This window comes from Centruroides sculpturatus, unplaced genomic scaffold (genome assembly GCF_000671375.1).
Source record: "Centruroides sculpturatus isolate CEXI.00-Female unplaced genomic scaffold, Cexi_2.0 scaffold53, whole genome shotgun sequence".
In the NCBI taxonomy this organism is placed as follows: domain Eukaryota; kingdom Metazoa; phylum Arthropoda; class Arachnida; order Scorpiones; family Buthidae; genus Centruroides; species Centruroides sculpturatus.
In genome coordinates, this window is record NW_019384350.1 from 187,144 (window position 1) to 198,842 (window position 11,699).

An 11,699-nucleotide genomic window follows, 5' to 3' on the forward strand; every position below is an offset into this window, starting at 1 on the left:
ACCGTTTCGGGAGTAAAATTAATTTATAAAAGGAGGAAGAATGACAGACGAGACGAGGAAATATTGACAATAAAAAATATAAAAAAAATAGGGGGGAGGGAAGAGTAATCTGAGGTACAAGATAAATTTAACTATATCATAAAATAGATTTCTTTTTTTTTAAGAGGAAAAATAAAGAGGAGAAAGAGGGAGAGAAAAAAAAAATCAATCTGCAAACCCAACTGAATACCGACAATACTAGTAATCACTATTTTCGATTCGGACATATGATCCATTCCGCTTGTTCTGATGGAAGGGGGGAGAGTAACCCTCTAGAAGATGGTACTCCATTAGTGAAGTTCCCTAGAGGCTCTAGTATACAGGTCCGGGTACCACAGGGTAATGGACAGTGCTTTTAGCAAGGCTTACCCGTCACTCTCCATCTGACCAACATAGCGTCATATCTGTACAGATGTCAAGTCCTGTGCGACAGTTGCCTCATTTCTATTGTCACTCTCGGTAATATTGGCTGCTTCCCACTCTCTTGTCCATCCAAATAATATAGAAACTTAAAAAAAAATTGTACACCAGTTTAGTAGCTCGAAATTCTACTTTAGATTAAAATCATTGGTTATAAATAAAGAATAATTGAAGAGGTATTTTATATATATATACACAATTTTTTCTGAAGATACTTTAACGAGAAACGGAAATTGTTTTCAGGTGGATACTTAGATTCGGTGATGAATATTCTTTTATAACTGTTAGAAAAGGTAATATGTGTCATATTATTCTTGGAATGGTTGTGTAATGTCGATATCCTACCGACACTGATAAGGTATTTAGCGAGAGCGACTATGCTGATGTGTATCCATAGAGAATATTGATTGTCAGAATATTATATCCATTAGCATTGCTAATCTATTGTTACGTGGTTTTCCTTTAGAGGAGGCATTCGATACACATTTCTTTAAGAATATTCTAAGCTTATACACGTTTTCATTTTAAAAAAAATCTAGAGAAAATACGTACCAATAAACACATACGTTGGGGAATACAGCAAAATAGATTACTGTATATAAAAATTACTTATAAAACGATAATATTTATATAAAAATAACGAAAAAAGGTGTTTAACTTGCCAAAAATTCCATAAATTGTGTTTATATAAAGTCCATTAGTGCTCATATCACGTGATGCTTCCAAAAAATGTACCACGTGACACGAACACTAATGCATCTATTTTTTAAAAATTTACGAACCAATTAGATGAGAGAAATACTTGTAAGTGACAACCACTTGACCAATTAACGCATTATTATCAATTTCAAATACAGATAACCGTTACAATTTTATAGACATAAAATTTAAATATCACTTTAAAAAATACGATATTTTCTGTATTTTTGTCTGTGTATTGTCACTCAAAACTTTTTCTTTTAAAAAATTTAATACTCCATTGAAAAATTCAAACTAATTTCTATAAATTTTAGAAAATTTTCCTTTAAAAAAAAAAAAAACAAAAATAAAACATGGCGTTCCAAAGATGAGGTAAACAACCAAAAAAAAAATAATATCATTTAAATAATATATATTTTAAATGGTTTATGTGTAACGTGTGTGTATATATATATATGTCTCATTGGTCAATCCAAAAAATAAAAAAAGAAAAAAAGAAAAGTCGTGTCGCGGTCAACAGAAAAATTCATGAGCTTTAAAAGCTTTCCTATCCTCTTGGGGAAGTTTCGAAAGACGTTTACTTTAGGAGTTTGAACTGTTAGAAGAGGTATAAACTATATACACACTTAAACTGTAACCTACAGTTAAATGTTAGCCATAGATTTGGCAAAGTGCTCCATTAGTGTTTGTATCACGTGACATTTTGGAAAGTGCAATCATTTCAACGCTCCTTTTGCTGAAGTCCAAAGCATTTGCAGTTGAAAGCCCCTCCTGGATAAGGTTCCACGTGGTTTTTGCCTGTTAAAACTTTATGATTTAACGCGGTTTGCATGTCGGAATGCCCACCCCAATTTTTTTTTATTTATTTTTTTGGGGGGAAGGCTTCACCAACGAACCAAACTGGTGAAACACTTACAATAAACTTACGGTTTTACTCTTAAAAGTACAAAAATACGGCTGTAATTTATGATAAAATACAAATTAAACTAATTATAAGTTAATCTTTGTAAAGTTTTAAGTAATTGAATAAAATAATTTTAATTTAAAACAATTTTTTAAAGAAAGAAAAAAAAAAACAGTTATCTAAATCATCACCGGATGGCGCTGTGGAAGGTATTGTAACTAGTGTGTTGTTATCACATTATTTTTTTTTTCTTTTATTATTTTTATAAATATATAAATTAATTACTTAACGAGTAAACGATATAATTTTATTATAATTAAATAAAAATAATTAAATGTTATTATAGCTTTACAAATTAATTTTAATTCGCTTAATTATATTAAGGGACGAGCTGTTTATCAAAGGAACAATCAAGTGTAGGAGCGAAACAAAGTCCAGATGCTGCTGAAAAGCTTGTTGATTAGTTGTAAGTCTTAAATGTCACCTCCTATTGTTTATGAGGGCAGAAGAGCAAGAAGTGTAGCCCTTCGATTGCTTTATTATGAAACAAACCACAGTTCCCATAAAACAATTATTATAAATCATCTAAAATATTACACAGCTAAAATATCCTTAAGGACTACATTCCTCATAATTAACGAAAAAATATTGGGTTCCATAATTATGATTCTGTCCGTTAATGTAAGTAATTAATCACGTGATNTCAATTTCTATGTATAATCGGTCTATATGAAATACACAGTTAAAAATTCAGAAACGAGTTGCTTAACTTTCCCAACAAAAACATTTAAAACTGAGTTTGGAGCCATTTGTTATGTCATTAAATAAATATAATTTAAAATTTGGTTTCCAATTCCAAAGCGTGGATTTTTTTTTTTTTGCTCTTTCCTACGGGCATTAAAGAGGGCCCTTTTAATCATACCCATCACGGGTTAGGCCATAAATATGGTGGTTAGTTAGACTCGGGTTCGTGTGCCTGATTCCGTGGATTTTCCCGGTTTTCTTCACGTAAATAGGGGACAGTTTTCCATAGAAAATGCCATCCTGGGAGGCATTTCCCCTTGGCAGAGCGCACACATGTTGCGTTGCCGAATCCCACGGAACCATTTAGTCCAGGCCCACAGTGGGAGTGATCAGGCGGTAAAGGAAGGGCCCGACATATTCAGGACACACCGCCCATGAAAAATTTCTGTGGGTTATCGGTTTATAGTTCATGAAATAGATACAAGTCAGTGAAGAGTAAAACTATAAAATCGAAGCCATCTTGAAAAAAAATATATTAAAAAAATTATAATTTAATATCTTAAAAGGAAATTAAGAGATGTAAAAGTTGGCATTTATTATATATATTTTTTATTCTTTCTGAAAGAGTTATGCGTGATTCAGTAGAGGAGTGTGGACACATAGAAGTGATAATGAGGGTGCCATAATCGAAAAATGGTAATTAAATTCAATGCCGAAGGCTATAATGTTAATTATATAGTGCTTAATGTAAGATTAATGATAAAATGTATACTTATGCAAGGTAGAGGGGTTGTAAAATGATAGAAAATGAATTGTAATTTATAGTAGAAAGCGAAAAAATGTTAAAATATGAAATTATTATTTTGTCGATTAATTAATTTTTTTATCTTCCAGTATAAAAGAATTAATTATTAAACTACTTCGATACTTTTTTTTATTATTTTATAAAGCAAACAAACAGTTGTAAACAATGTATCAAAAGAAGAAAACTTACAAAATTAGGTTTTTTTTTTACTATTCAAAAACAATTTAACAAATTCCATTTACTGTAAATCATATTCTTTTTTAAATGAAAAATAAATTAAATTACAAAAATATCAGAATTAAAACAATAATAAAAGAGTCCTTGTGACACAATAAAATCGAAACTGAAAACAAAACAAAACATAAAAAAAAAACTTGACCCCAAAACGAAATCGATCAGTCGGCCATGTTTGCGTGACGTCATCAAGTTTGCCGGAACTGTCATCTCGTTTCGTCACGATCACGTGGCTGACGTCATCGGCGTGACGTTTATAGAGGCATGCTCAGTCGAGTTGGCTTCCCGTTATATGACGAAGACGAGCTAGTGACGTACTTAGATGTAGAAGTGGAGAAGGGAAAGACGACGTTTGATCTTCCGTGATTGAAAAAAATATATATATAAATATATATCCTGTTATTTTTTATCTCTGGTTTAAAGCCCGTGATCCATTTTGGATTATGAATTATTGTTTAAGACGTACAGTCGTGTAAAATAGGGAAAAATTGTAAAATTACAGGATGGCTATAGATGCATTTTGGCAACAACTGGGACACGGTTAGCGGATGGATTGTTTAGTGTCAATCATGGAGTATTGATATCGCTTCTACTGACAATTCATCGATAAAGGTTAAAAGTGAGTAGATATTTTTATCCAATTTTTCCGATATTAAAAATAACCATCCGCCATTTTTGTACGTTTACAAATAATATTTTTGTTTGTTTGTTATGTTTTTATGTGTGTGTCTTTTATCGGAAAGGTCCTGTATCGAAATTACGTTATCGTATGACATTGAATCGAAGGAGAAATATATTTTAAAATTCGATAGGGGCATACGTTAGGAACGGGAAGATTTCTGCGTGAAGAGCGATTCCTCATCTCGTTTTTCCTCTCATTAACGCCATTTTATGTCAGATTTAACGAGAATGACGTAATTAGAATCTATCGACGAGTTTTTTTTTCGAAAATTCTTCGAATAAGCAATGCGTTAATCGATTTTTTTTGCAGGTTTTGGTGAAAAATAGGCGAAATTTCGGGCACGATCGTATAGGTTCCAATCGTGATTCCACCCATTGCAACGCGAAAATATCGAAAATCGCGAGTGGAAAAATTCGTATAAATATTTAGAAATAAGCCAAAAAGAAGCAGAAACGAGAAGGGGGGAGTAGAGTAGAGGATGAAAAGGTAAAAGTTGGTGACACAGCCAGTCCAATTAACTTCACAATTCCCACAGCTAGCCTTAGCAAAGTGCAAGCGGCACTCACCTATAGTCCGCTCGATTCTGTTGCCCCCCACTTCTAACGGTTACCAAGGCAACCGATCCACTAGTGCCCAGCTCCGCATTTAACGAGATGTCTCCATTAGTGATACTAATGCAATTTACGCCATCCCCTCACTCAGCTCCGACCGCAGCACAAGCCGCATTTGAAGTGACGTCGTGTCTCGAGTTGGATGCTTGTGAAGTAGCCTGTATTCGCTGCACTTAAGAGAGCACCCCGTTTCTGCTCTCTGCTTTTAGTCGGCAATAGCTGACTTGCATTTTGTCGCTGACAAACCTCTTGTTAGTGAGTTGTGGGGCTACACAGTTGAAGCCAGAAGCGCACATACACCCTAATTCAATTTACTATTGTTTGATCTGTTTCTTTCCAAGAATTTCTCTATTTATATTATTATTATCGTCATCATCATTACTTTAATTATAAAATATTATTTTTTTCCTCTCCTTTTCTAGTTTTTATTTACATAATTTTTTTTTATTAGGCGCGTGCCATTTTTGGATTTTGATCATTTTGATCCTTCGTATCACCTACTCTAATTCGAATTTTTTTATGTTTCTCTCGTTAAAAAGACCAAAAATTATGTTTTAATTGCATTTATTATTTATTTATTTATCACTTTTTTACAATTTATTTAAAAATTTCGAATTAATTTATTTATTAACAATTTCCACCCAAATTTAAATAATTCTTGTGGTCTAATTTGAAATCCTGATTAAAAGAACCGATTTAAATTAATAATAGGCAAGTATTCTGCGTAGATAAATGCACTTTTTAACATTTTCTACCTTCTTAGAATCGTTATAAAATACTTTTTTTTTATTCTTTTATGTCGTCTCGTTATATGCTTTGAAGCGCCATTGATAGATCTAAAGTAGATTTTTAATAGTAAACTCTTATCAATGGCGTAGAGGAATATCTTGATCTCTCGCTCCTCTGAACTGCCATCAATTTCTAAAAAAAATCACTGAAAAATCAAAATAAATCATTTACTACCAGAACCATTAATAATTCCCCCTGAAGTCCCGTAGATTGAATTTTGCGGAGCCTTTTTTTTGGGTGGGGTAACTCAAAATATCACCAAAATAGTTGTTAATTATCAGCACTTTCGCCTCTAAAAAAAAGGGAAAAAATCCTTCTGAAGCCAAGTTTTCTATCTTATAGAAATTCTGGATGGATCCGAAAGCGAATTGAGATCCACACTTTTCAATTTTAACATTTTCCTTTTCAGTTGAGGATAAAATGGAAATTGGTAAGGAGAAACAATGGCACCGAGTGCGAAATTGTTACAGAGGCATAACGTCATCACTCCCAGGAGATAATTTTGTATTACATATATTCTCGATCGATCATCGATCGGTAATGCAATAAGCTTTAACTTGTCTGTTTGTAGAAGTATCCAGCTTCTCTCTCTAAACGACTTAATCTAATTACCAAGACGAAAAATAACACCATAATGGCCGCTTCTCCCTTCTTTCCTACACTTTCTTCTGCCCCCTTCGACTTCTATCCCCCTTCTCTAAATCTTTCAATCGATTAGCATTTTTAAAAGCAACTCGATAGTTTTTAAACATTAATGTTACATTGGGCGGAGGAGATTTTAACTCCGAAATTACCGAGGTAGCGCTTCTTGAAGAGCTCTTTTATTTTTTTGGATGGTTTTTTTCGGGATTTCTGGATCCTAATTTAATTCGGAAATCGCCAGAATGTTTAATTATGCCGTCCGCACGTAAAACCGATCAAATTTAGCAAATTTGAGGAGTTTTTAACTCCCAAAAATGCCGGGATTCGGCCCGGTTTTATCTACTGAAATGATGAGTTCTGTGATGGAAGTTGAAGCTACTAAAAAAGTTTCTCTGTATCGTTACGGTATATTAATAACCGGTTATGACTTTGTGGAATCGATAGTTGATTGTTGTTTTGTTTCGGGAAGAGTTGTAGCACCATCAAGAAACATTTTATTTTTTTCTATTTTTATTTTTAACTTTTGGACGGAGCAAATTACGCGACTAGAACGACAATCAGCTCGTTAGATCCACTAGTTTCGAGAAGAGATACTCGTCGAATTGGTACTTTTCCAATGATGCGAAACTATTTTTTCTCCTTTTTTTCAAAGAAAAGAACAGAAATACTTCCGGAAAAGTCTAAAATTTTGATATTTATTATACTTTTTCTCCGTTTAAACTTAAACAGAAAGGTGATAAAATTCTCGTCGCCGGCCGATTTTACTCGATTATAAATGAATTTTAACGCCTTAAAATGAATTAAAATAAATATCCGAGTGTTATAATTTAAAAAAAGAAAAAAAAAATACTTAAATAAATTTATTAAACACGAATTAAATCTTTTAATCTGTTAATCCGATTTTTTAGAAGGAGAGAAAACAAAAAAAAAAAAAAGGAATTTCTTTCCTTTTTTTTCCGTTACATTTTTTTTAAGAACTCGACACACAAATGGATTCTTGAATACCGAATGGGATTGAAAGGCAAATTATATAATTTTTTTTACTGCTTTTCTTCATTTACTTTCTGTTTCTTTCCCCCCTTTTTTAGGAGCCAGGACTTTACATAATGGAAGAAATTAATGGAGAATTGGACAATTTGTAAATGAGGAAACGGTTCGAAATTTAGATCGTTTCTCAAGAGTGATTTAACGTTAATTATGCCTTTTGTGGAATATATCTTTGCCTCTTTTTTTTTCCTAAATCTTCTTTTATTTTCAAACCACCCCTCAGTTTTTTCATCCTTGGTATGAATCGATAATGGCAAGTTTCAGAAAGATAATTTATGATACCGAGTAATTTAAACTGTTCTCACATACGTAGAAATTTTCTTGATTTTTTTTTTTTTTTAGTTTTTCTTAAATAATTAAATAATCGAATAACTCGAGGATCCGCCCAATTTGATGGGCGGAATCATCTATATATAGTTTTTTTTTTATTTTAAACTTTGGTTGGGTTAATTTATTTAAAAAATGAGAGAGAAAAATTAATAATAATGATAACTTTGTTTAACTGGTGTAGCTTGTTACATGTCAATTTACTATTGTTTGATCTGTTTCTTTCCAAGAATTTCTCTATTTATATTATTATTATCGTCATCATCATTACTTTAATTATAAAATATTATTTTTTTCCTCTCCTTTTCTAGTTTTTATTTACATAATTTTTTTTTATTAGGCGCGTGCCATTTNTGGTTGGGTTAATTTATTTAAAAAATGAGAGAGAAAAATTAATAATAATGATAACTTTGTTTAACTGGTGTAGCTTGTTACATGCGAGTTGCAGGAAGTCGATGACGGGATTAAATTGGGCAAATTTACTTAGTAAATTTGTATTTTTTTTTTTATTTTTTCTTTGGAATATTTGTAGATTTTCTTATTAATTTTCTTTGTTTTTGATACGGTTTTAAAGTTTATCGAATAGAGAGGAGTAATTTTTTTTTCTGGTATTGATAATTTGTCGTTTCTAGAGGGAGAGGCTTGAAAATTGGTGGATTTATTCAATATTTTAATAAAAATTTTTGTTTAAAAACGAATTAATTGGTTAAATATCCCGAAATCGATTAAATTAACTGCGTGAAGATTAACAGATTTACATAAATTCACTTAGAAGTAGCTTAGTTTTAATGGGAAGCTTAAAACTTTTATGTTGAAATTTAGTCGGAGGAGGTGAAATTTTAGCTATTTAAGCGGAAAAAAATGACTGGAATTTGCTTGGATCTTTATTAATTTTATTAAAGATTATAAAATTCTATAGATTAAAAGTCTTAAGTCGCATGAACGGACGTAAATTCTCTGTCAATTGCATTGTTATAAGCCGCGCGCTCGAATTTACATATAAATATTCTTTTTTTTTCATTTTTATAAATGGACAATTCAGAAAATGAATTTATATACTTTCAGTTTAAATAAAAATGGAAGTAACTGCTCAGACTCACCGGACTTCTACGATACAAGCTACTAGTAATACAGATAACATCCCTTCTGCAACTCGTGGACCAGAATGTTCAGGATGTCAGAAGCCAATTCGTGAAAGGTACTTATTGAAGGCACTGGATCAGTTATGGCACGAAGATTGTCTCAAGTGTGCCTGCTGCGACTGCAGACTCGGAGAAGTGGGATCGACTCTATTCACAAAGGCCAATCTCATTCTATGTAAGAGAGACTACCTCAGGTGAGTGCTATCTACAGGTGCTCTTGTTGGGATTGCCACCTTTACGTGCTGTATACAGGGTACAGGGCGTATATATTGGTTATTGTTGGCTTCTACTTAAACTTTTTTCTTCTATTAAAGGAAAGTGTATTTAAAACTTTGTTTTCTTATTAAATAAAGCAAATTTTCTTACAGTATTCTTTGCTTTTAATACACAAGAAATGTATGCTATAATAATTTTGTACGAGTGTATTACGTTGTTTTTAATTTTATAGCTTGTAAATTATGGTAATCTTTCTACTTTTTCTAATTTTTATGAATAATTTTCTGCTAAATTTTATTTTCTTCTATTGAATTAGCTTTTATTTCGCGTTTACTGTTCTAATTTTCAGCTTTTTTGTTTATTTTTTAAATTAATTTTGCTTCCTTTACTTTACACAAAATACAGGCAAATAATTCTTCTTCACGTAAAAAAAATTAGCATACTTTTATGTTTTTATTTAATTATTTTATTTATTTATAACTCTAAATACCTTTAAGCACAAACATCTCTGAAATACCCCCCTTTAAACTTTAAGTACAAACACTTCTAATTAAAAAAAATCGCGCCTTTAAATCCTAAAAAAAAACATGTTTTAAGTCTTTAAAGTTTGCCTAAATATTTGAATTTTAAGTAACGAAAAACAAAAACAAAACAGAAATAATTTCTCTAAGTTACTTCCCTCAGAAGTAAGAGATCCAGTACAGGTGGCAATCTAATAGAAAAATTCCTTGATTTTCGACAGGTTTGTAAAATGCAAAGCATATTTCCAGACTCTTTGGCACAACAGGCCTTTGTTCAGCTTGCAACAAAACAATTCCAGCCTTTGAAATGGTCATGAGGGCTCGAGGAAACGTTTATCATTTAGAATGCTTTGCTTGTCAGCAATGCAACCACAGGTACTCCTCAATTACAGCAGAATTTCTCTAAAAAATTTTGGCATTTTATTTTTTAAGAAAATTTTTTTTCCCTTCCTAACTGATTTTAATTCCGTCAACAGGTTTTGCATCGGCGACAGATTTTATTTATACGATAATAAAATCTTGTGCGAGTACGACTACGAAGAGAGATTGCTCTTTGCTGCCATGCCATACACTTATAACAATTTAGCTCATCTAAAGCGACAAACCCAGGAGCTGGAAGGTGGTATAAGAGACGACAGATCGAGTGGATATGGAAGTGGAGATTCACCATACGATGGACGGTAAAAATACAATTAAAAAAAAATATACAGGAATATCGCATTTTCGGGTAGTGTTTCTTTTGCCCAGGAACTAGTTCTAGGCCAAGATGAATTGGGATGGACTTGTACCCATTCATGGACTATACAAGTAAGTCATATGGACTGAAAACAAAAAAAAAAAAACAACAGTAGAAGTAATCATCTGGTTTCTATGTGATTTTTGTCTGTAATTTTCTCTATATTTAAAAGAAACCAAAAAAAAGCAACCAGATAAAAAAAAAAGTGTTTAGCTTAAACTACTTCTAGAGACTGTATTTATATTGTAAACAATAAATTTTTCCGTTCAAAATTACTTGATATTTTCTGTTGAATTTTTGATTTTTTTTTTTATAATTTACGTTCGTCTAAACGTCTTAAAATTTAATATTTTATGTTTAAGTTATCGTATAATACGATGCAATTTATGTCAAAGATCTCATACAACGTAAGGACAATCATATAAAAGTCGAGTTTAAATTGAATAATATCTTATAGTCGTTTGATGTCCTCGCTTTGCAATAGTGGAAGCAGTCGAGTAAATCTCGTAAAAATACACGTATTAGCTTGTTTTATGACCAAACTAAATATTCGCTGATTTATTTTTAAGTTATACACGCGTGATTGGAAAAATAATTCGCTCTAAAATTCACCCCTCCGTTCGTAGTTGTAATATTATATATACAGTACGTTACAATCACGTCAAATGCCCGGGGTGATGAGCCAGCTCAGGTTTTAACCAATATGCATTTTACTACATCACAAAAGCTAAAGCTTAGTATTATACATAAGATGCTGTTCAGGAAATTAAGTCCCTGCTGCAATGAATGGAACGGATGCCTGTCTTTGGTCATGTCATTTCCTGTCAAATATACCCTGACTGAGAGTTGCAACTTAGATAAATGATTTTCTTTTATGCTTTTTTTTCTCTAGTTTTTATTCTTTAGCCAAGGAGAAACGGATATTAAATATGTTATCTGGCGATAAGATGAGTGTAGGATTGCTCTTGTCAATTGTGTTTTGGCAATTGTCAGGAATTTACGCACCGTCAGTTGTGTAAGGAACTCTTTGTCGTTAGGGTTTTTCTTCTTATTTAACTGATGAATATGTTTCATTTGAAAATATATCACAAGGATAATCGATTAAGTATGTTTAACGAGGTTATTTTTACATATGGCATTA

General features: G+C 31.8%; 1 protein-coding gene across 1 annotated transcript; it reads left to right on the forward strand.

The window, feature by feature from the left end:
- Nucleotides 1–4,146: 4,146 nt before the first annotated feature.
- On the forward strand, nt 4,147–10,833 carry LOC111637487 (LIM domain only protein 3-like). The gene is made up of 4 exons (XM_023382993.1): nt 4,147–4,464; nt 9,009–9,279; nt 10,072–10,197; nt 10,299–10,833. Exons 2-4 carry the CDS (start codon nt 9,020–9,022, stop codon nt 10,504–10,506), a joined length of 594 nt encoding a protein of 197 aa, XP_023238761.1. The 5' UTR covers nt 4,147–4,464; nt 9,009–9,019; the 3' UTR covers nt 10,507–10,833.
- The last annotated feature ends 866 nt before the right edge of the window (nt 10,834–11,699 follow it).